The sequence below is a fragment of the Arvicola amphibius genome, chromosome 9 (assembly GCF_903992535.2).
Source record: "Arvicola amphibius chromosome 9, mArvAmp1.2, whole genome shotgun sequence".
Classification (NCBI taxonomy): Eukaryota; Metazoa; Chordata; class Mammalia; order Rodentia; family Cricetidae; genus Arvicola; species Arvicola amphibius.
The window spans coordinates 105,195,980-105,221,630 of NC_052055.2; the positions used below are offsets into that span (position 1 = coordinate 105,195,980).

The 25,651-nt window shown below is 44.6% G+C and overlaps 1 protein-coding gene across 2 annotated transcripts; it reads left to right on the top strand.

Moving 5' to 3' along the window:
- The first annotated feature begins 223 nt into the window (after window positions 1-223).
- On the top strand, window positions 224-17,275 carry Dnajc12 (DnaJ heat shock protein family (Hsp40) member C12). 2 transcript variants are annotated; one of them, XM_038344248.1, is made up of 5 exons: window positions 224-392; window positions 5,308-5,386; window positions 9,691-9,830; window positions 15,779-15,983; window positions 16,896-17,275. In XM_038344248.1, the coding sequence occupies exons 1-5, from the start codon at window positions 315-317 to the stop codon at window positions 16,988-16,990; spliced, it is 597 nt and encodes a 198-aa protein (XP_038200176.1). In that variant the 5' UTR covers window positions 224-314; the 3' UTR covers window positions 16,991-17,275. The 2 variants fall into 2 exon arrangements, with proteins under 2 accessions (XP_038200176.1, XP_038200175.1); XM_038344247.1 differs by lacking the exon at window positions 224-392 and adding an exon at window positions 2,658-2,771.
- Window positions 17,276-25,651: the final 8,376 nt, after the last annotated feature.

Sequence of the window (25,651 nt, forward strand, 5' to 3'; positions counted from 1 at the left end):
GTATGGAGTTAGGTGGGTGGGGACATTGGAAGCATCTGGAAAGGGTTGGGAGAGGGAAAGCTGTAATCAGAATATATTGTATGAAAAATTGATTTTCAATGAAAGCAAAGCAAAACAACCCAACGCAACAACCTCCCCCTCCCCCAAACTACAGATCCCAGCAGCCCTGCTGGGAAGGTGCTCGCCTGGGCAAACAGCCAATGAGAACCTGTGTTTGCAAAGGGCTGGGCTGGGAAGTGCTGCTGAAATGTCAAGAGCTTTGTGGTCGCTGTGTCTGGTCTGTGGCGCTGCAGAGGACCAGTCAGTCTCTGTAAATGGATGCGATACTGAACTACAGGCCGGAGGGCAGCGAGGATTACTACTCCCTACTCGGCTGCGATGAGCTCTCCTCGGTAAGCAGGATTGCACATGCTCACCAGGTCGGCTTTGAGATTTTAGTCGCATCTCCTAGAACTCCAGCCCCGAACCATTTTAAATTGGTGTAGAGACAATGAAGGATTTAAATGCTGTCTGGTTAATTTGAGGACAGTACTGTGAACTTCAGAGTGTTAGGCGGGAGAGGGACCATATACAGACCGTTTTATTTACTTTAGAGCAGCGAGTCTCAGCCTATGGGTCACGACCTCTTTTTCTTTTTTCTTTTCTTTTCTTTTCTTTTTTTTTGGGGGGGGGGGGGTTTCGAGACAGGGTTTCTCTGCAGCTTTTTTAGAGCCTGTCGGGTCACGACCTCTTAAGGGACGCATATCATATGTTTACTTTACGATTCCAAAAAAAGTAGCAAAATTACAGTTCTGAAGTAGCAACTAAATAATTTTATGGTTGTGGGTCACCACAACACGAGGAATTGTATGAAAGGGTCTCAGCGTTAGGAAGGTTGAGAATCACTGGTTTAGAGAACTCAGGAGGCGGAGTCATCTGCCTGGAGTTGCCTCGTTCAGCGAAAGTCTCATGGACTTTGGAAATAATATTTCTCACCATCAGAGTGCCTACATGTACCTAAGTGAATTCTGAAGAACGCAGTAGGGCTGTTACCAGCTACACACTGGTTTATGATTACAAGGTGCTTTGCTCAAAGTACATTGGGGTTCTGATAGCTGTTATGGAAAACGTTATTATAGACAATATTAAAATGTATATATGTGCTGGATAAGCAATACTAGTATGACAGATGAGAATCCAAGTACTTCAACTTCAATCAAGTTATAGGTAATATCTGACAGGAGACTTTTTCCTTTAAAGAATTAATTGAGACAAATGATTATTTTTTAAAGACTTATTTATTATTTTGTTTTAGGTACATATGTCAGTGCATACATATATGTATGTATGTTAGATGTGTGTATGTATGTTTGGGTTCTGTTTGACTGCGTAGGGATATTCTGTACTTGGAATTTTGTAAACTTATCCTTATAGCCTGTGTTACATTTAAAAATAATTATATAGTATTTATTTATTTATGTATTTTTAGACAGAGTATCACTTTGTAGTCCTGGCTGGCCTGGAACTATGTAGATCAGGCTGGTCTCGAACTCATAGACATCCGCTTGCCTCTTCCTCACAGGTAATGGGATTAAAGACATGTACCACTATGCCTAGCCATATGGCGATCTATCTATCTATCTATCTATCTATCTATCTATCTATCTATCTATCTATCTACCTATCTATCATGTACACAATATTCTGCCTCCATGTAAGCCTGCAAACCAGAAGGAAGCACCAGATCTCATTATAGCTGACTGTGAGCCACCACGTGGTTGCTGGAAATCGAACTCAGGACCTCTGGAAGAGCAACCAGTGCCCTTAACCTCCAAGCCATCTCTCCAGGCCCATAGGACGCATTTTTAATATCTATAGTTATAACTAGTTTAAACAAATATCCTATTATAGATACATACATTTTATTTCATTTTTTTTCACTGAACCTTTGTATGTCTCTTGGAGATAGCAGTTCATACTCTGAAGAAAGCCTTACCATTTGGCTGCATCGTGGTTCTGGTGGTTTGTTTCTCTCACTAAGCCACACATTGTAGAGCTAAATTCTTGTTCCATTTCAGGTTTTCTCTCTAGATGAATTTTTAGAACTAGAATTGTTGGATCAAAGAGTAGGAATATAAGCTGGGCGGTGGTGGCGCACACCTTTAATCCCAGCACTCGGGAGGCAGAGGCAGGCGGATCTCTGAGTTCGAGGCCAGCCTGGTCTACAAGAGCTAGTTCCAGGACAGGCTCTAGAAACTACAGGGAAACCCTGTCTCAAAAAACCAAAAAAAAAAAGAGTAGGAATATATATATATATATATGCAGATTTAATACACACATATATGTACATAACATAGTCATTGCATATACACATTATATATGTACTTTATACATAATACTTATACATAACGTACATGATATAGTCATTGCACAGATATATTATATATATACTTTAGTTCAGTTTTAGAGATGTGCACTTCTTTAAGGTTCAGGAGAGCCTCCAGGGACACTGGTCGTGGTCCTTCACCTTTCCATGTCTCGGTTTATTTGATGGTGAGCAAAGTTAAACATGGCTTCTGTTTACTGCCAGCAGGATAGGCAGCTGTGCAGACAGATGACAGATATCGTGGGAGGAAGGCAGGGCTGAGTGGACCCTGACGTAAAGGGCTTTGTCTGTCTACAGCTGCATTTGACGCTGGGCATGTGGGATGGGGACAGCAGGAGAGAGAGAGGACGTGCTGGAAACAAACCAGCCTGCTTTACTGGTTGACTCAGGATCAGTCCCCCAGCAGGTGTGTGTCTAACTCTGAAGTAATAAAAGAGAGATATGAGCTATTTTCTTAAATTAAATTGGCAAGGCTAAAAATAATATAAAGAAGGAAGTAGCCATGACGTGTTAGCACTGTTGGGAAGTTACAAGTGCTTCCATAGACTGGTATCGTAATACTTAAAACATATTTTTACATGTTTGTTTGTATATATGTATGCATGGATGCTTTTATGCCACATCACGCAGAGGTCAGAGGGCAAGTTGTGGGAGTTGGCTCTTTCTACCATGTGGGTCTGGAAATCAGGTCATCGGGCTCGGTGGCAATTGCTTTTATACACCTAGTCATCTCACTGTCCCCGGATACTTTCTGTTTTCTCTCTCTCTCTCTCTCTCTCTCTCTCTCTCTCTCTCTCTCTCTCTCTCTCTCTCTCCTCCCTTTCTTTCCTTTTGAAACAGGGTCTCTCTACATAACCTTGGCTGTCTTGGAACTCACTCTGTAGCCCAGACTGGTCCCAAATTCACAGACATCTGCTTGCCTCTGCCTCTCAAGTACTAGGATTAAAGGCATGCACCACGACTTGGCCCTCAGGATGTTGCATGGGTGAGGGCCTGCTTGTTCATCCTGGCCGCCAGGCTACAGGCTAGCTTACACCCAAAATAACCACACAGAACTGTATTAATTAAAACACTGCTTGGCCCATTAGCTCTAACTTCTTATTGGCTAACTGTTACATTTCAGTTTAACCCATTTCTATTAATCTGTGTATCGCCACGTGGCAGTGGCTTACCGGGTAAAATTCCCAGAGTCTGTCTCTGTGGCTCCATGGTGTATCTCTCCTACTCTGTCTTTCCTCCCAGCATTCAGTTCTGTCTACTCCACCTACCTATGTTCTGCCCTATCAACTAGGCCAAGGCAGTTTCTTTATTCATTAACCAATGAAAGCAACACACAAACAAAAGGACCTCCCACACCACCAGGATGCTTTCTTCTTTTTAATTTTTATTTTATGTGCATTGATGTTTTGTCTGCATGTATGCCTGTGTGAGGTTTTCAGGTCCCCTGGAACTTTAGATATAAATAGTTGTGAGCTGCTATGTGGCTGCTGGGAATTGAACCTGGGTCCTTTAGAAGAGCAGCCAGTGCTCTTAACAGTTGAGCCATCTCTCCAGCCCCTGCCACCCCCAGGATGCTTTCTAATGTGATATAAATTAAAAACAAAAAACCAGAACAGTAGCAACAATAAAACCCAACCATCTTTGCCAGACAAGTATAATTTTATTCATTTGTATTATTTAAAATTCCCAGAATATAGACATAAATATGGGTAAAATGTATTTTGACAGGGTAAAAAGAAAAACAGTCCCTTTGCTTTCTGTTCTGTACTGATAGAAATCTTTATTTTTTCTGTTAGAAATCTTATTCAAGGAGGGCTTGGGGGTGTTTATAAACTGTTAATTTAAAAATGTTTACTAGGTAGGGGCAGGAGAGTTGGCTCAGTGGTTAAGAGCCCTGGCTGCCCTGGTAGAGGTGAGAGAGTGGCTCGCCATCTGTAACTCCACCTTCTGGGAATGTGGTACCTTCTTCTGATTTCCACGTGCACCAGGCACACACACACACACAGGCAAAACATTCGTACATGTAAGATAAACAAATGCATCTTAAAAAATGTTTACTGGCTGGGCATCTTGGTACATGCTTTTAATCCCAGCACTCAGGAGGCAAAGGCAGGTGAATCTCTTTGAGTCTCAAGCTAGCCTGGTCTACATAATGAATTCCAGGCCAGCAAGGGCTACGTAGTGTGACCTTGTTGCTCACACACACAAAGTTTACTGTTACACTTTTGGTCCCAACTCCCTATTTAGGCAAGGCTGACCTTGAACATCCAGTCCCCCATTCTCTGCTTCCTCAGAGTGCTGGAATTGTAGGCATGGCTCTCAGACACTTGAAGACCTTTGGTTCTCTTATAATGCACATGTGTGCACATGCGTGTATTAAGGCCATAGGTTGATGTTGGTGTCTTCCAATTGCTTTCCACCTTAATTTTTTTTCCAAGACAGGGTTTCTCAATAACTGTGGAGCCTTTCCTGCTTTCCTGGAACTAGCTCTGTAGACCAGGCTTGGCCTCGAACTCACAGAGATCCACCTGACTCTGCCTCCTGAGTGCTGGAATTAAAGGTATGCACCAAATTCAGCTCACTAGCTGGCTACTGAGCCCCAGATTCTCCCATTGGCACCCCTCCACTGGGATTTCAGGGGTGGGTCTGTAGGTTTGATTTTTACGTGGGTGCTAGGCATTGAACTCAAGTCTACCTCCTGGTTTTACATGACAAAGCCAGTGGTTCTCAACCTGTGGGATCACATATCAGATATTTACATTATATACATTTGCAGAAGCAAAATTACAGTTATGAAGTAGCAGTGAAAATAATGTTGTGGTTGTGGTTGGGGGTCACCACAACCATGAGGAGGTGTCCTAAAGGGTCGCAGCGTCAGGAACGATTGAGGACCAGTTTCCTCGGTCTATCCTTGTTATTTGAAATGTTGATTTTTGTTCTAGGTTGAGCAAATCTTGGCAGAATTTAAGGTCAGAGCTCTGGAATGCCACCCTGACAAGCATCCAGAAGACTCCAAAGCTGGTGAGAATTTCCTAATGGTTGTTTCTTAAGAGGATGAGAGGAAGATGTAGGAAAGAGGTGTCTTGATTGGAGGAGCCATTATGGGGTGAATGAGAAACCTGGCACTAGGGAAATTCCCAGGATTCCACAAGGATGACCCCAGTTAAGACCCTAAGAGAGGGTGCCTTAGCTGGCCTTCCCCTGTAATCAGATGGAGGGCTACCTCAATTGACATTATAGAACATTCATCCAGAAAGCGATGGAAGCAGATCCAAAGACCCACAACTAACCACTGGGCCAAGCTCCTGCAGTACAGTCGAAGAGAGGGAGGAGCGATAATATGAACAAAGGGGTCACGACCATGATAAGAAAACCCACAGAATCAGCTGACCTGAACTAGTGGAAGCTCACTGACTCTGAACTGACAACTGGGGAACCTGCATATGACTGAATGAGGCCCCTGAACGCAGGTGACAATGTGGGGATTGGGCAGTATGTGGGGCCACGGGCAGTATGTGGGGCCACGGGCAGTGGGACCAGGATCTAACCCCAGTGCATTGTCTGACTCTGTGGAGCCCATTCCCTATGGAGAGATACCTTGCTCAGCATAGGCACAGAGAGGGCCTTGGTCCTACCTCAGTGAAAAGATGGGAGAGACTCAGTCGACTTCCCAGGGGAGGCCTTACCCTCTCTGAGGAGTGGATGGGGGCTGGGGTGGGGGTAATATGGGGAGAGTGAGAGGACAAGAGGGAGGGGAATGGGATTGATTTGTAAAAATAAATAAATTAATTAATTAATAAAAAGAGAAGAAACACATATGGGCATGTTGTGTGACAGATGTTTCCTGGGAGATGCTGCACACACTTCTCCTCACCCTAGATTGGGAGCCACCAAATGTCCATCACTATAGGTACCCATACCACCCAAGTCCAACTTGGTGTTTTGTTGGGGTTTTATTGGGGTTACTCACAGGAATATGGGTGAGGGGTTAGTCACAGGAGCAGAAATGAATCAAAGACAGCTGTATCATCAAAGCCCACCCCAGCATGGATAACTGTTCACAGAAGCTGGGAACCTAAGGCACACTACATAGCCTGCAGCCAGCTCACCAGGTTGGAGAGTGTCCCTTCAACGTGATTTAGTTGGATTAAAGTTCTTCCAGGCAGTTTGGTTTCTTCCAGGCAGCTGGTCTGCTCTCAACAGTTTTCCTTGCATCTTTGCTTGACTGAGAGTCTTTGAAGTTCATTTTTTTTTGAGGGTGGGGGGAAAGGTTAAAAATTTATTGCTTACTCTGGCAGGGAGGGGCTTAGTGAACCTGCTCAGTTTCAGGCACTTCCTGAAGCCGTTTTGTGTCATTTCTCTTCCCGCTTAAGGAGATTCCCTGCAGGGGAAAATGTTTCAATATTGGAGGAAATTGTTGTGCAACAGGGCCTCAACTGTGTATAGCACCTGAATTTTAAAAAATTTACTGTTCCAGATTATTCTTTACATTAAAAATGATGAGGATGGTGATGACGTGTGTGTGGGCATGGGTGCCATGGCATGAGTAGGGTGGGCAGAGGACAGTTTTGGAGTCAGGGCTCTCCTTCTGCCTTTGAATGGGTTCTAGGGATCAAACTCAGATTCCCAGGCTTGCGTGATGAATGCTTCTACCCACTTAGCCAGCTTTCTGAGCTAAATTTATTTTTGTTCAACTAGGTTTTTTTTCTTTGACAGTGTCTTACTATGTGGCCTTGGCTGCATGGAACACACTATGCGTGACAGGGTTTCTCTCTGTAGCCCAAGCTTTCCTGGAACTAGCTCTGTAGACCAGGCTGCCCTCAAACTCACAGAGATCTGCCTGCCTCTGATTCCTGAGAGCTGGGTTTAAAGGTGTGTACCACCACCGCCCAGCTAATATTTTTATTTTTTTAATTAACGAATCAGTTTAACATGGTTTCTTTTTATAGCCTTGGCTGTATCCTGAAACTAGATCTGTAGATCAGGCTGGCCTTAAACTCACAGAGATTCCCCTGCCTCTGCCTCCTGAGTGCTGGAATTAAAGGCACGTGGCACTACTGCTCGGCTTTTTTAACTTATGACCATCATGTTCACATCTTAAAAATATGTCTGTACCTTTAAAAAAAAAACACAAAGTAACCAGGTAGGTGTAGTGGTTCATGGCTATATTTCAAGTGCTTGGGAAGACAGGAAGACAGGTCACTCCAAGCTTGAGGCCAGCCTGGTCTAGAGTGTGAGACTTGTCTCTAAAACACAAGACAGGCAATGCAGATTTAGCTGGGCTCAGACTCACAGAGCTCTGCCTGCCTCTGCCTCCTGTTGTTGGAATTAAAGCCGTGTGCTATCACACCCCACTGTTTTCTTTTGGGTATCATATAAATGGAACCCAAAGCACATATTGCTTTTTATTACGTTGGTGCTGTTCATCCTTAGGTGATGATGGCTAGTGTCTATGGCCAACTCGACAGGAGCTGATCAAGGCCCCAGGCAGATCATTTAGACTGCCACTGGGCATGCCTGGGAGGGTTTGATGAGGTGAGAAGATTGAGGTGGAAGGAGGGTGGCACCTTCCCTGCGTGGGCTGGTGTTCTGGACTTCATAGAAAGGAGGGGGCTCAGCAGGGGCGTTCATCCTTCTGATTTCTGACTGTGTGTCGTGCCACCAGCTGCCTCAAGTTCTTGTCCCAGGATTCTTGCCACAATGGACTCTGCCCTCGAACTGTGAGCCACAATAATTCCTGTCCTCCTGGAGCTGGTGTTTTTAGGCATTGTCAGGGTTTTTTTTTTTTTTTTTTTTATCAAAACAACAGGAATGGAAAGTGAGACACCCTTACTGTATGCATAGCAAATGTTCACTCTTGGTCTCTGCTAGACATCTAGAGATCTAGGCTCTTTCCTGCTGTGTACCCTGTTTTGTCCATTTTTTCTCCTTCTATATCTTTTATAGTCCCATGTAAGTGCTTCATTTTTGGTGCTGCAATAAAATGCTACGGCAAAAAGCAAGTTAGAGGAGAAAGGGTTTAGTTTAGCTTACAATTCCAGGTTACAGTTTATGGTTTTGGGGAGGTCAAGGCAGGAACTTGACGCCATTAGTCTTGTCAAGATCAGAGGGACAGAGTGATTCAAGACCGCGGACCTTTTCTTTTTTTAGGTTTGTTTATTACGTATGCAATGTTCTGCCTGCATGCCAGAAGAGGGCACCTCTGGAAGAGCAGCCATGGCTCAGAGGGTAAGAGCACTGGCTGCTCTTCCAGAGGCCCTGAGTTCAATTTCCAGCACCCACATGGTGGCTCATAACCATCTGTAATGAGATCTGGTGCCCTCTTCTGGTGTGCGGGCATACACACAGACAGAATATTGTATACATAATAAATAAATATTTAAAAAAGGAGTCAAGTGTAGTGGTGCACAACTTTAATCCCAGCACTTGGGAGGCAGAGGCAAGTGGATCTCTGTAAAAAATGAGACTAACCTGGTTTACGTAGTGAGTTCCAGGCCAGCCAGGGCTACGTAGTGAGATCCTGCATAAACAAGCAAACAAACAAGCCTGTTACTTGGTCATCTGGTCCTGGTGGATTTTCTTAACATTTAAAAATATTTCTCACCATGGGTGCTTGCATAAACAATAAAATAAATCTTGGAATAATGTTTCTTTACACAAGACTCCTATATTTGGGTTAGTTTTTTAGATATGATTTAATAGGCATCAAATTAATTCATTCATTCTCTACTTTTTTATTTTTTATTTTGAAACAGGGCTTCTTTATGGAGCCTTGGCTGGCCTGGAACTCACATGTAGACCAGGCTGGCCTCAAACTCAGAGATCTTCCTGTCTCCTTAATGCTGGAATTAGAGGTGTGTACCACCACACCCAGTGTTACATTTTTTAAAAAGTTAGCATATAAAATAGTGAGTTTCCTGGTGGCATTTTCTTTTGTGTGTGAGAGAGATCATGCTTTATTCTAGCTCAGCCCCCAATTTATTCTCTTATATGTGGAAATCTAAAGGCTGTCTTTCTTCACAGTTGAAGTGCCTTGGCACTCTTGTCAAAAACAAAACAAACAAAAAAACAACAAAACAAAAACTCTTGTCAGAATGAATGAATGAATGAATGAATGAATGAATCAACTGAAAATAAATGTTAGGGTTGAGTTCAGGATCCTTCTTTCTTTGCCCACTGCAAAGCCCCGTGGACAGCCCGACCAGGGAGACTGGCCCAAAGTCTCACAGTGCGAGGCCGAGTCAAGATTCTAGTGAGATCTGGTGGATGGTTTTGGAGTTGAACTCTCCCAGGGAGCAGTGTTCAGCTCTTGCCTTGTTTTCCAGTGGAGACGTTTCAGAAGTTGCAGAAGGCCAAGGAGGTTCTGACCAATGCAGAGAGCCGCGCCCGCTACGACCATTGGCGGAGGAGTCAGATGTCCATGCCGTTCGAGCAGTGGGACGCTTTGGCCGACTCCGTGAAAACCGTGAGTTTTCCTCTGGGGATCAGGAGCTTTCGAGGTCAGGCTGCTCATGGGTTAGCCTCATGACTTAGCCTAAAGAACAGGAGGGGAAGGACCGTCGTCATTGCTTACAAAACTCTGTGAGGAGAAATTCAGAGAGGCCGCTCGAATCAGCGAAGGGCCCATGATGGTATTTGTTTCTTCGGCTGTTTATTTCAATCCCTGTTACCATCTACCCCTCATTCTAAGATCTTCCATAATTGCGCCTATCAGATTGCTCTTATAACTGAATTTTGGGCGGTTGAAATTTTTTTTCCTTGAATCTTGAAAAAAAAAGTCTTCTTAAGATGTATTTTTGGTCTGTGTTTTTGTCTCTGTGTATATGCCATGTGTGTGTTCCCATGAAGAGGGCTCTGCATGCATGGAGCTGGAGTTACCTGGATTCTGGGAACCAAACTTCGTCCTCTGCAAAAGCAAGAAGCGCTCTACTTCAGAGCCTTCTCTAACTCTTTATCTTTTTTGTTGTTGTTTGAGCTTGTTTACTTAACAAGGCTTGGGCACCTATAACAAAACAGAATCCAGTTATTCCACTATTCCATATATGGGGGTAAAGAGTTACTGCTCTTAGGGAGTATTGTGTTATTTCTTTTTATTTTACGAGCATTAGTGTTCCGACTGCATGTGTGTCTGTGTGAGTGTTGAGTCTCCTGGAACTGGAGTTACAGATACTTATAAGCTGCCATGGGGGTGCTGGTAATTGAACCCGGGTCCCTTGGAAGAGCAGTTGGTGTTCCCACCCACTGAGATACCTCTCCAGCCCTGTGTTATTTCTAAATGCCATTAAAAACTTACAGACAGGGGCTCCGTGGTTAAGAGCACCCGCTACTCTTCCAGAGGACCCAGGTTGAATTTGTAGTACTCAGGTGGTAGCTCACAGCTGCGTGTAACTCCATTTCCAGGGGCTTTCATGCCCTCTGCTGGCATCTGTGGACATTGGATGCTTGATGCTTTCTGAGGACCCATGCTGGATGGCTTATAGCTGATTTGAAAATGAGATACACGTCTGTTGAGGCGGCTCAGTGGATCAAGGCCCTTGTTGCCAAGCCTGGCAACCTGAGTTTGATCCCTGGAACTCACAAGGTGGATAGAGGAAATTGACTTTTCTGCACATTGTCTTCGGATCGCACACATTTACCATGGCACATATGTCCACATACATACACATGCACGCAGAGAGAGAAACAAAATATATGAAGCCGGGCGGTGGTGGCGCACGCCTTTAATCCCAGCACTCAGGAGGCTGAGGCAGGCGGATCTCTGAGTTCGAGGCAGCCTGGTCTACAAGAGCTAGTTCCAGGACAGACTCTAGAAACTACAGGGAAACCCTGTCTCGAAAAAAAAAACAAAACCAAAAACAAACAAACAAACAAACAAAACCCAAAATATATGTAACAAATATATGTAAAAAAACTTAAGGGCCAGGCACACATTTAATTCCTATGCTTGGGAGGTGGAGGCAGGTGGATCTCTGTGAGTTTGAGCTAGCCTGCTCTACATAGTGAATTCCAGACCAGCAAGGCCTGTTTCAAAAAAATTATTATTTTTTTGCACTTTATTTTTAAGTTTTATTATTCTCTCATCGTGTGTGTGTGTGTTTTTTCTTTTTTTTTTCTTTTTTTTATTAAAAATTTCCGCCTCCTCCCCGCCTCCCAGTTACCCCCCTCCCTCCTCCACTCCCCCTCCCTCTCCTGTCCAGAGAGCAGTAAGGGTTCCCTGGCCTCTGGGAAGTCGATCAAAAAATTATTTTAAATAAAAAAAAAAGAGGTAATGATTTGGGTTTCAGTGATTCAGGCCTTTGAGATCCTGTGGTAGTTAGAAAACAGACTTTTTTTTTTTAAAGATAGGGTTTCATGTATCCCAGACTGGACCTGAACTTGCTGTATAGCTGAGGGTGACATTGAACTTTGGATCCCCCTACCTCCATCTTTGGAGTGCCTACATGGATACCCTACCAACTTGAACTCGTCTTTGAGCTCCTTCACCCCCACTTTTTGTTTTTGAGATAGGGGCTCATGTAGTAGAAGCTGGTCTTTAAAAGTTTTTAGATTCACTTATTTTATTATTTTATGCATATGAGTATTTTGCCTGCATGCATGTGTGCCCAACACACCTGCCTGGCTCCCACAGAGATAAGAAGAGAGTGTCGGGTCTACCTGGAATTGGAGTTGCAGACAGTTGTGAGCTACTGTGTGGTATGCTGGCTTTGAACCTGGGTCCTCTGCAAGAGCAACAAGTGATTTTAACTGCTGAGGCAACTCTCTAACCCCACAGTCTGGTCTTGAACTTACTGTGTAATTCACGATGATCTTGAGTTTTTAATTCTTTTGTTTCCACTTCCAAAATAATGGAATTGCAGGCCTGCGCCACCAGGCACAACAAAGACCTTTCTAGTGCAGAGACTCCAGGGTTTGAACAGCTTCACTCCATCTAGTTCCAAAGTACACAGCAGGAGGTCTCTAGAAGGCTGCCAGAAAATGCTTTGGGTTAAGTCACAATCAAAAGTCCCAAGAAAACGTTCCCAAAGACTGATAAAATGGTCCTATGTCACATAGGAATTTTTTTTTCAAGGCAGGGATTCTTTCTCTGTGTAGTCCTGACTGTCCTGGAACTTGTTCTCTATAGTAGCCTGGTCTTGAACTCAAAGATCCGCCTACATTTGCCTCCTGGGTGCCAGAATAAAAGGTACGCACTATGACTGCCAAGCTTACTGCTGTAAATTTTATAAGGATGTCTATATATCTATACATCTATATATTTATATATCTATATCTATCTGTCTATCTCTAATCTTTCTAGAAGGGATTTGGGGCCATCCTGTTATCCTGCAGAGAACTATTGATTGTTTCCGAGTTCCTTGCTGGATGAGGTATCTTGGGGGGAGTCCAGCTGGCCACAGGCTACCTGCGGAAGCTCCCTACTATGCCCAGATGGTCACTCTTTCTGTAGCCAGATGGGGAAACAGTGAGCAGATCAACACCTTCTGTTCAAGAGACAGGCTGTCTTACTTGGATAGACTCCAAGAGCAAACAGGTCAGAGATCAACCATTCAGGCAAGTTAAAAATTCACTCCTGGTGACCCAGGACAAAAATAACTGGTCTGGGGGTCTGGGAAGATGGCGCTGTGGTTAAAAGTACAGGCTCCTCTTCTCGAGGATCTTGGTTCAGTTCCTAGTACCCACATGTTGGTTTATAATTGTCTGTAATTTCAGTTCCAGGGGATCGGATGTCCCCTCTACTGGTCTGTTCAGGCACCAGGTATACATGTGGTGTACAGACATACATGCAGAGAAAATACCCACACACATAAAATAATAATTTGAAAAAAAATGGCATGCTCACTTTCTTTGTTATTCAGTTGATCTGTGACTCATGGTAGCCAGCCAATTGTTTCATTTTTCTTTTTTTTTTCAATATTAAACGGCATGTAGATTAAAAGATAGTATTTGCTAGTATTGACCAAAGTCCAGATGTGTGATAATTACTTCCAAAAGGAAGAAAAAAAAAAGGGTCCATTAAGGGAAGCAGGTAAACAAGTTAATTGTGAGTGGAAAATACCAGAAGCCTGACTTTGCGCACAAGAGGTTTCATGGCCTTTGCTCGGTGACATTTGCTGACTCTCTGCCTCGTGCACCTCAGTGTCTCCCTCTCCTCCCCTTAGTCTCTGGTCCATCATTGGCTATTTTTACTGATGATCTTTCTTTCTTTTCTTTTCTTTGTGAGCCTCGGCTGTCCTGGAACTCTCTTTGTAGACCAGGCTGGCTTCAAATTCCCAGCAATCCCCCTGCCTCCGCACCATCACCTGACTTTTTTTTTTTTTTTGAGTCAGGGTCTCATATAGATGCCAGTCTGGCCTCAGACTTAATGTGTAGTTAAGGATGGATGACCTTCAACTCTTGCTCCGCCTGCCTTCACCTCCTGAGTGTTGTGATCACTGGCACGCTCCGTCATATACAGTTCTGTCGTGTGGGATCCATTATGTGCGTTGTGGGATCTAGGCTTGCTAGGCAGGCGCTGTATCGATTGACTGCAGTGCATGGGAGGTATCTGCATATGAGGTTATGTACAGTTTGGATTTTTCTTCTGATTCTTTCTGTAATTGGAATCAGTGGAGACAAGAGTCTGATGATGAAACCTTTGATTTGGATTTATTCTTATGGGGGATGGTTAATTAAGACTCCTATCTCAGAGCATGTTTTCTCTGAGGGCTTTCATGGAAGCCTGAAGCTGAGCATCAAGGGCCGTTCATTCTTGGTACCTGTCTAGGCAGATCGCAGACACTTTGATTTTGAGAGAGAAGCACATTTCTGATTTTCTGAGCTCAGATTTTTGTTTGTTTGTTTTGAGACAAGATCTCATTATGTAGCCCTGACTGGCCTGGGACTAGCTATGTAGACCAAGCTAGCCTCATATTTAGAGATTCACCTGCCTTTGCCTCTGTCTCTGGAGTATCTGAGTGCCACCATGCCTAGCCTTTCTTTCTTCTTTAGTTCTTGTTCTCTCCTTTTTGGTAGCCCTCATCCCCCACTTCTGTGGTTGACAATTGAACCCAGGGTCTTGCAGGGGCTGAGCAAGCACTCTACCAGCGAACCATCACCAGCCTTTAAGGAGGAAGATGCTCTTTTATCCCCTTCTCTATCCAGCTATTTCTATCCTGTACATATACATTATAACAACACATCATAACAAGAGGCCCTGAACAAACCTGATGGAGGAGAGTTATCTGTCTATGTTTCTTTCATTGGTTAATTAATAAAGAAAACTGCCTTGGCCCTTTAAGAACAGAAAATTAGGTAGGTGGAGTAGACAGAACAGAATTGTGGGAACAAGGAAGTAGAGTGGGGGAGACGCTTCAGGCAGTCACCATAGGGAGTCTCCATGCTGCTCCTCTCCGAGATGGACGCAGGTTAAGATCTCTCCTGGTAAGGCACCCCTCGTGGTGCTACCCAGATTACTAAATATGGGTTAAAGGAAGATGTGAGAATTAACCAATAAGAGGCTGAAACTATGGGCCAGGCAGTGTTTAAAAGAATACAGTTTCCGTGTAATTATTTTGGGTAAAGCCAGCGGTGGGTGGCGGGACGCAGCCCCGCCGCTTCTCACTACACAAACCAAAGCTCCATGGCTGGAGGCTAACCTGGGCTACTGGGGTGATTTGAAAGAAAATGACCCCCAAAGGGAATGACACTGTTAGGAGGTGTGGCCTTGTCGGAATGGGTGTGGCCTTGTCAGAGGAAGTGTGTTACAATGAAGGTGGGCTTTGAGGTCTCCTGTGCTCAAACCACGCTCAGTGTCTCAGACTACTTCCTGTTGCCTGCAAAAAAAAGATGTAGGAGGGGCTGGAGAGATGGCTCAGAGGTTAAGAGCATTGCTCTTCCAAAGGTCCTGAGTTCAATTCCCAGCAACTACATGGTGGCTCACAACCATCTGTAACGGGGTCTGGTGCCCTCTTCTGGCCAGCGGTCATACACATAGAAAGAATATTGTATACATAATAAATAAATAAATATTATTAAAAAAAGATGTAGGACACCCAGCTACTTCTGCCAAATGCTACTATGTTGTACCATGATGACAATGGGCTAAACCTTTGAAAATGTAAACCACCACAATTAAATGTTTTGTCTTTGAAAGAATTGCTGTGTGTCATAGGGTCTCTTCGTAGCAACAAGAAAGACAACTACATATGAAGAAAAAAAAATACCAGGGCTGGTGAGATTGTCTCAGTGTGTAAAGATGCTTCCAGAAAAGTCTGGTGACCTGTGTGTGATCCTCAGAATGCTCTTGGGGGAAGGAGAGAAGAGGCTTCTGAAAGTTGTCTTCTGCCCCACCCCGCATGCACCCCACCAAGTAATAACCCAATGTAAGAAACAAATCCCAAGTGATATTTATGTGTCTGTTCTTATTTAATCTAGTCAATGCACTGGGCTGTCAGAAGCAAGAAAGATTTGATGTTGGAAGGAACTGACCAGACTTCTACCAACACTGTTCAAAACAAGGAATGGGATGAACAGAGAGAAACAAAGAAAGGAGAACCAGGTTCAACCCGAGAGGAAATGAGGGCAAAGGAACCTGGGTCCCCAGAGGAGGCCATTTCCCCACAAAACTCAGGATCTCCAGGTGTGTTTTGTCACCCAGCTTTTCAGAAGGGAAGACTGGAAATCAGAGAGCATGGGTTATATTACGGCTGTCCTCAACCCGTTCTGGTGTGCATAGCACCACCAGCCTAAGAACTGGGTTAGCATCTTGTACAATCATTTCAGACAGCGTCCCATTAGCTATGAAGAGTAGACTGGCTTGGAACTCATACAGATCTGCTGGCATCTGCCACACCCTGAATTACTTTTCTTTTTTTTTTTCTAAGATAGGGTTTCCCTGTAGCCCCAGCTGTCCTGAACTCACTCTGTAGACCAGGCTGGCCTCAAACTCACTGAGATCCGCCTGTCTCTGCCTCCTGAGTGCTGAGATTAAAGGCGTGTGCCACCGTGACCCGGCTGGGTCACATTTTAAGAAGGGACATGAAGTAAGCAGGTAAGGAGTGGGCCTGGGAGGAGCCAGGGGGAGGAGTAGACGGGTTCATATGATCAAAATATTCTGTTTGAAATCCCAAAGAATTAGTAAAAATATTCTAAAAACTTCCCGCCTTGGGAGAGGATGATTACTAAGCATGTGAGGTTCTTGTACATGTAAACTGTAATTTCTTTTCACAAGAATCGCCAAGTATGGTTAAAGTGAGGTAGTCTGTTTCTATAAAATAGGAACGATTTGCTGGGTATGGTGGCACATGATTTTATTCTCAGTACTCAGAAGTCAGAGGCAGGAGGATCTTTGTAAGTTCCAGGCCAGCCTGGCTTTCATAGTGCGTTCCCAGGTTAGTCAGATCTACATAGTGAGACCTTCCACTAATTCACACTGGAGGCTCACTAACTCCACTGGTTGTGGTGGGATCTGTTCCCAAGCTGTTTTCCTACAGTAGTTTGGCTCTTCTTCCACTACCTCTGATTTGACGTGTTTCTCTTCCCTCTTCTGAAGGTCTCTCAGATTTGAACTATGGCCGCCTTCGTTTCCGCTGGTCTGGCGACGCTCCCTCAGAACTCCTGCGGAAGTTCAGAAACTACGAAATCTAAAGAAATCACAGCTGCTCTGTGAGGGGGCCAGGCAGCCGACTTTGCTGCTCCCATGCAGTTTCTGTTCATGGCTTAAAAACGTGTGTGTGAGTGGCTCAGGACAATCATTCTTGGGCATGCTTCGTTTTACTTTGGGTTTAGGATTGATCCCAGGACCTCCTGCATACTCTATGTCATCGGCTCTTGCCTCACGCCCCTCAACATGTTAACTGAGGAAATTGTTCTAAATCTAGTTTTCTTCAATATTTTCAGTAAACTATGGCTCTTAGAGCCATGTGGTTTGTATCACATGTGTTTTTCTGTGATTGCTATTTGTAGAGATCTGTTAAAAATCATTCCCTGGGGCTGGAGAGATGGCTCAGAGGTTAAGAGCATTGCCTACTCTTCCAAAGGTCCTGAGTTCAATTCCCAGCAACCACATGGTGGCTCACAACCATCTATAACGGGGTCTGGTGCCCTCTTCTGGCCTGCAGGCAAACACACAGATAGAATATTATATACAGCCGGGCGGTGGTGGCGCACGCCTTTAATCCCAGCACTCGGGAGGCAGAGGCAGGCGGATCTCTGTGAGTTCGAGGCCAGCCTGGTCTACAAGAGCTAGTTCCAGGACAGGCTCTAAAAAAGCTGCAGAGAAACCCTGTCTCGAAAAACAAAAAAAAAAAAAAAAAAAAAAAGAATATTATATACATAATAAATAAATAAATATTTTAAAAAAATCATTCCCTGCTAGACACACAAAAATGTCTTCTGGATTTTGACTTAAAATGAGATGTAGAATCACTTGTCTGAATTTCGTAGACCGAAATAAACAATTTTCACAAAGTTCATAAATGCATGATGCAACTGTATTTGTTCATTCATTTGTTCATTCTTTTATGTGGATTTTTGGGTTGAGTCTCACCATGTAGCACAGGCTGGCCCTGAAGTCTCTATGTAGTTATTCTTGAATCTTCCTGTCTTTTCTTTGTTTTCTATGGCCTGGCAGGATGGTTCAGCCAGTAAAGGTACTTGATACCAAGACTGACAACCTGATTTCTGTCCTCAGGACCGCTTGGTGGAAGGACCAATTCTGGAAAGTTGTCCTCTGACCTCCACACATGCAGTGCGGCATGAACACACCCACACCCACAATAAACGGATAAACAACATGTAATTTAGAAAATAGGTTTCCTTGCTAGACAGGTGACACACATCTGTCATCTCAGCAACTGGGAGTGGGAGCAGAAGCCTGGGAGTTCAAGGCCAGCTGTGTCTACAAAACCACTAGACAGCATGGGTTACAGGAAACCCCATCTCAATAAAACCAAACCAAAGCAAAAAGAAAGCCGTAAAATGCTTACTTTTATGAAATGTCAATGTTGGGGGAGGCTGCTTGTTCATTTCCCAGCCACCCAGACTCCTGAAATAATCACATAGAAATCTGTATTGATTGTAATACTGTTTGGCCAATAGCCTAAGCGTATTTCTAGCTAACTTTTATATCTTAAATTAACCCATTTCTATTCATCTGTGTATTGCCACGTGGTTGTGGCTTACTAACAAGGTTCCAGTGTGTCTGTCTCTTGGGGGCAGCTACATGGCTTTTCCTTGACTCTGCCTACTCTCTCTATGTATCTTTTCCAGCCTGGCGCCCTTGGGGAAATGTTGTGGGATATCCACCAAAGAAAACCACTCATGCACAGGTTTAAGCCAATAGAATGTCTTTTCCAGCCTGGCTATATTCTGTTAAGTCATCGGCTGAAAGCAGCTTTTTTATTCATTAACCAATAAAAGCAAGACATATACAGAAGGACTTCCCACACCATGTCAGTGCAGACAGTATTAGTCCACTATGGCTTCCATAACAAAACAGCAACACTGGCTTAATCATGCCTTAGAGTTTGTAGAGCTGAAAGTCCAAATTCAAGGGAGGGACACTTCATTTTTGAGACTGTCCTTGTTGTGCAAGTGGCTGTCTTCTTGGCTGCACTAGCATACTGCCTTTCTACTCTGTTCACATCACTCCCTGGCTTCTCCATTTATATGAAGACAGTGGTCATATATGCTAAGAGCCCATTCCCCCCCCCCCACTTCATTTTAACTTATTTCTATTTTTGAAAAACGCATCTCCAAATATGGTACAAAAGCCTGGTACTTCAACTTATCAGTTTTGGGGAACACAATTCACTTCATAAAACTATGAAAAAAATAAAAGAAGCCAAATGGTGGTGGTGCACCTCTTTAATCCCAACTCTTGGAAGGCAGAGGCAGGTTGATCTCTGAGAGTTCAAGGCCAGCCTGGTCTACAAAGTGAGTTCCAGGACAACCAGGGCTGTTACACAGAGAAATCCTGTCTCTAATCCCGCCCCTAATTATTTCAATTATTTATGGGTATGGGTGTTTTGCTTGCATGTATATCTGTGCACCACATGAATGCCTGGTGCATGCCTGGGCCTGGTGCCCTTGGGGAAATGTTGTGGGATATCCACCAAAGAAGACCACTCATGCACAGGTTTAAGCCAATAGAATGTCTTTATTAGCCCACCGCTGACTGTACTGGGTGTTTGAGGTTCCAGTGTAGTCCCGAGCCCTTTTCAGGTGAGGTTTTAAGCACAAAAATATACTGAGTTGTTAACGTACTTCAGATGTCAAAAACAGCCAGAATCAGAACTACAGAAGCCGAGAAGCAAGGTTAGTACATTTAGAGATGTTCCCAGAACTATGGGCTTTGATAGATTAAGTCTTTGTTTTCATTTTGGCAGGTGGCGCAATCTGCATGCCGAGTTTTATGGTCTGACTGGTATTTCCATCATGGAGTCAGTTGTGCTAAGGTCTGGGGACCTGTTATATTCCCTACTGGTCTTAGTGAAGGAGTCAGATTGTGGAATCATCCTTCTCTAAAGAGGTGTAGTTGGGCCTAAAGACAATTCATTTTACTGTATTGATACATCATTGGCCCTATTGTTTAAGATGCAGGGAGGTCCCTCATGTTAATCCAATCAATCAGAACGATACTTGAAGGCCCAGCCAGTGCTGACATCATTTAGCTAGGGGGAACCAAAAGGGTGCTACCAAAGATCTGTTTCATTTCTTTGTCTTTTTCTTTCCTTCTTTTTTTTCCTGAGGTTTTTTTTCCCAACCATGGCAAGATTATTTTTTAATTACTCCTTATCAGTTATCGTAGAAACAATAGGTTTTCCTCAAAGCCATATGTAGTCCCCTTTATCTGGTGAAAAGTCTAAGCCTCTCCAATTGTCTAGGACCACTTCTGCAAGGGAATCTAACTCAGAGATGGGAATTTTGGCCAGCGGTGGTGGCACACGCCTTTAATCCCACCAGTCGGGAGGCAGAGGCATCTCTGTGAGTTTGAGGCCAGCCTGGTCTATAGAGTGAGTTCCAGGACAGGATCCAAAGCTACAGAGAAACCCTGTCACCAAAAAACAAAACAAACACTGGTGAGCTGGCTCAATGGTAAAGGCACTTGCTGCTGAGTTCCACCCGAGTTCCAGCTCTCAGATGAGATAACTGACTCTCAAAAGTTGTCCTCTGACTTCCATAGGCACCATGTGCTTACACACACACACACACACACACACACACACACACACACACACACACAGAGTGATTAAAATGATCAAAGGAGTTGCCAGTGTAGTGAAGTAAGACACACATGTGAACATTTATGTATGTCTAAAGGAGAACATTGAATTAGTTTATATGGTGTGGTTAGAACATTACCACAATGTACCGTTCTATTAGTTATTATGTATCAAGTCATGGGTTAATTAATTGAAATGTAGCCTCTCTTTATTCCTTCCCATCAGTTCTCTCTCTCTCTCTCTCTCTCTCTCTTTTTTTTTTTTTTGGTTTTTCAAGACAGGGTTTCTCTGCAGCTTTTTTAGAGCCTGTCCTGGACCTAGCACTTGTAGACCAGGCTGGCCTCGAACTCACAGAGATCCGCCTGCCTCTGCCTCCCGAGTGCTGGGATTAAAGGCGTGCGCCACCACCGCCCGGCCCCATCAGTTCTCTTTCTCAGAGATACTTCTTTTGAAAAATAAAATGTGTGTGTGTGCATGCGCGTGTGTGTGCGTGTGTGTGCATGCGCACACATTCATATGCCACTGTTGGAGTGTGGAGGTCAGAGGCCCACTTTGTGGAGCTGATTCTTTTGTGTCTTTATGTGGGCTCCTGGAACTCAGGTCAGGGATGCATAACAAGAACTGGTCCAGATGCACTGGTTCTTGCATATTTTCCTTCCTTCTGTGTGGGTCTCCTTCTTCCTGGGGACTCAGGATCAAAAGTGAGGAGGGAGCAGAAGTGAGTGAACAGGGCTCACAAGGCTTCTGGGAAACAGTTTCAGTGTTACAGCTCAGCTTGGATGTGGGATTCCCCTCTGTGTGCTGTGAATATGGTTTATTGCCATTGGTTAATGAATAAAGCTGTTTCGGCCAGTGGCTTAGCAGAACAGAGCGAGGTGGGAAAGCTAAACTGAATGCTGGGAGAAAGAAGGCAGAGTCGAAGAGATGCCATGTAGCTGCCAGAGGAGAAGGATGCAAGTTGTTAGCTGGAACCTTGCCGGTAGGCCACAAACCTCATGACAAAATATAAAATAATGGAAATGGGTTAATTTAAGATATAAGAGCTAGTTAGAGAAACACATAAGTGAATAGGCCAAACAGTGATTTAATTAATACAGTTTCTGTGTGGTTATTTTGAGTCTGAGCTTCTGGAAAATGAACGAGCAGACAGAGGGGAATATACAGGATAGATACAGTGACTGGGCATTACCTAGTTTGTGTTTTGCTGCACAGTCCTCCCATACAGCTGGAGGACAATTCCTAACTATCATATTGGCAACAGGTGGAGAGCATCTGCCGGGCTCCGGGTCAAAGGCCGGGCTTGAGATAGGTCAGGCATCCGGGCTTAGGGACAGCTTCCAGATAGTCAGGCCCCAGGGCATAGGGACACTATCCAGATAGGGAGGGAGTCCAGCAGGAAAGGGAGCCCTCTATTTGGCATCTGGACATGGTGGACTCTGACTTTAAATGCAGAGTACTCCAACACGTATGTGTCCTATACAGTTATGCCCACTGGTGTTTCTTTCCTTGTGTCAAGGACGGCACACTGCATCCACAGCTGCAGGGTCTCCACGTACTCAAAGCGCAGAGTGAGTCTAACTGCTTGAGCGGGGAGAGACCCAAGCCTTCATTCTTTCACTTGCCACATCTTGGAGAGTTTCCTAAAGCATGTGCTATTTTATTCTTGACTGATGGTAAGAAGAGCATGTCTGCCAGGTGGTGGTGGCTCAGGCCTTTAATCCCAGCATTCGGGAAGCAGAGGCAGGTGGATCTCTGAATTCGAGGACAGCCTAGTCTACAGAGCAAGTTCCAGGACAGACAGAGCTGTTACATGGAGAAACACCACCTTAAAAAAAAAAAAAAAAAAAAACAAACTGACAAAAAATTCCACGTCTAAGTGACTATACTTATTATTTATTTATTGTAAAGGACAGGGTTTTGTTAAGCAGCCCAGACTGACCTCACTCAGCACGCCTGCCTTTGCCTCTTGGTGTTAGAAGCATGCCGTACTATGTCCGGTTTGAGTCCTAAGTTATTTCACTTGTACTTTATTGATTTCTGTTCAGGTGGTTTATCTTTCATCTATTTATTTGTTTATTTTGGCTTTTTCAAGACAGGGTTTCTCTGTGTAGACTTGGAGCCTGTTCTGGAACTCACTTTGTAGACCAGGCTGGCCTTCAACTCATAGGCTGCCTCTGACTCCCAAGTCCTAGAGATTAAAGGCATGTGCCTCCACCGCCCGGCCGTTCTTTATTTTTTTGAGGCAGGGTTTCACCATATCGCACAGCTGACCTTGGCCTCATGGTCTTCCTGTCTCTCCTCAGTGCTGATATCACAGACTTGTGCTGCCAGGCCTGGGTATTCATTGCCTTTTTTCATTTTTGTAATCACAAGTACACTGTAATGGATATTCTTTTTTTTAATATTTATTTATTATGTATACAATATTCTGAATATGTGTGTATGCCTGCAGGCCAGAAGAGGGCACCATACCCCATTACAGATGGTTGTAAGCCACCATGTGGTTGCTAAGAATTGAACTCAGGACCTTTGGAAGAGCAGGCAATGCTCTTAACCTCTGAGCCATCTCTCCAGCCCCCATGTAATGGATATTCTTGTATGTGAAGCAAACCTGTGGGATAAATCCCTGGCTATGGGTTTTTTGTGTCGATGAGAATGTGTGAGTATTTGGAATTTGGTTACTATATCCTAAAAAAAAAAAAAAAAAAAAAAAAAAAAAAAAAAAAAAAAAAAAAAAGATTTATGTCAGTACCTGCAGGGGCCAGAAGAGGACATCAGACCCACACCCTGGAGCCCTCTGGAGCCCTCTGGAGCCCCCTGGAGCTAGCGTTGTGGGCAGTTGTGAGCCACCCCAAGTGGGTGTTAGAAACTGAACTTGGTAGAGCTATTCCTCATCAGCCTCAAACTCACAGACATCTTGCCCACCTCTGCCTCCTAAGTACTGGGATCAGGGTGCATGCCACCACACCTGGCTCGTTACTACGTTCTTTGAGGAAACAGTAAACAAGGGTGACTAGTTTCCCAGATAAGGGCTACGGGGTTGAAAAACACCAGGAAAGAGTGTTTGCTCTCCGGGATTCTGACCTTCAGGGTTTTCTCCTCTAGCCAGGGCTTTGTTGCATAGGAGCACTGTGTGGACAGATCAGTTTAGCAATCATCTCCCGCCACGCCCCTAAGAGGAAGCAGTGCCCAAGAGATGAAGCAACGGGAAAGCCAGAGTACACATTTCTTCTGGCATTTTCCACAGAGAGGGGATAACAGGGCCTTTCTCATCTATGCCTTGGTGGTCCCTTGTCTTCTGGGTCCTGAGAGGTTGAACTGTATTCCCGAGTCCTTCCATTCTTTTTTAAAGGAAGAGCGACTCAACGGAGCGCCTTCGGAACACTGAGGCAGCGTTTGCTGTATCTTTTTAAAGCCATTTAGTTTCCGGAGCCCCTTGGACTTATTCCCAGCTGCCAGAAACAGCCCCTTGATGAGAACACTAGAAATGCAAAAAAGGATGAGAGACAGACAGACAGACAGACAGACACTGACAGACAGAGAAAGAGAGATAGAGGGAGACACAGTGAGAGAGAGAGAGAGGAAGAGAGACAGAGAGACAGATACAAAGACACAGAGAAAGACTGGGGGGGGGAGATAAGGAGGAGATTATGAATTTTCATATCTTTTCCTTGCCAGGATCTTAGGGGTTACAAGATGGGTCACAGCAGCCAGTGTGGATGAGTAATGCGGTTATTGAGAGGGACTTTTAATTTCCTGGAAGGCAAAAACCATTACCCACCCCCACCCCCCACTTCAAAGACAGGCGATGCGTGGGGGCTTCTGGGAGCGCGATGGGAGGGGCTTCTGGGAGTGCGATGGGAGGAATTATAAACCGACGAAGTATTGAGAAAAGGTTGAAACGCTGGGCAAGGAGATTCCAGTTCCCTTCCACTTCAGGTTCTGTGGGAGCCTGGCCTGCCATTGCTTCTGGGCTTTGTGTGTCTCTGCTAGAGGTGGGGACGCTTGGTATCAGTACACTCTTCCCATCCTTTCTCCTTCCAGTGAATTCTTTTGTTTCTCCTCATACTTTAGGATTATAGAGAGCTGGGTATTTTTCTGGCCGTGACCTAATGTGGGACTTGGGACAAATTACTTTAGCTCTGATCTGGCTCCTTCTACCTGTCAGTGGGTTTTAAAAAAGCAGTCTCCTCTTTGGAGACCGTAAGAACTCAATTGAGGCCCTGGGCTAGGGTAGGCGCGTGTGATGGCTTAATATCGGATGTCAGCTTGACACACGTAGGAAGAAAGAACTCAATAAAGAAATCACCTCGTCGGAGAGGCCTGTGGGCATGTTGATTGGAGCTGTTCTTAATTGCTAATTGATTAGGACTGCCCAGACTACTGTGGGCGGTGCCATCCTTGGGCAGATGGTCCTGGTTACATGAGGACGGCAGCTGAACACGCCCCGGGGATGGAGGCAGGAAGCGGTGCTCTTCTGTGCTCTCTGCTTGGATGCCAGTCTCCAGGTTCCTACCCCAACTTACTTCAGTGATGGTGAAAGACCCCCAGTGTGGGGAGACTCTCACTCAAGTCTCGGGATAAACCCCCCGTAACTCACGAGAGACCGTCCTTGCTGCAATCACTCGAGGTTTTAATGATGAGATGAGACGGGAACCAATGCACTGGGGCCGAGACTCATAACCCACGCAGGGGAAGAGTTCGACCCCGAGTGACCGGGAGAAGGAGTTTTTAAGGGAAGAAACCACAGCCCAGTGATCCTAAAGGGGCAGGGAGGGTGTAGAAAATTCCGAGAATACCAGTGGTGATCACAAGGGGGCGACTCCCTGCCTCTCAAGATCACTCCCAAGGTCATAATCAGCTAGTTCCTAAAACACAGTATTCCAAAATATCAATGATAATCACAAGGGGAAAACTCCCTGTTTCTCAAGATTATTCTCAAGATTACAATCTAACATTGGTGTTTTGTCTGAATGTATTTTTGTGTGAGGGTGTCAGATCTTGGAGTTACAGACAACTGTGAGCTGCTATGTGGTTGCTGGGAATTGAACCCTGACTCCTCTGGAAGAACAGTCAGTGCTCT

Excerpts from the sequence above, each read along its gene's own strand:
- Dnajc12 (XM_038344247.1), top strand. The coding sequence starts at position 2,688 with ATGGGGACAGCAGGAGAGAGAGAGGACGTGCTGGAAACAAACCAGCCT. Across the intron at positions 5,387-9,690 it reads TCCAGAAGACTCCAAAGCTG|TGGAGACGTTTCAGAAGTTG; the intron begins GTGAGAATTTCC and ends CTTGTTTTCCAG. Across the intron at positions 9,831-15,778 it reads TGGCCGACTCCGTGAAAACC|TCAATGCACTGGGCTGTCAG; the intron begins GTGAGTTTTCCT and ends TATTTAATCTAG.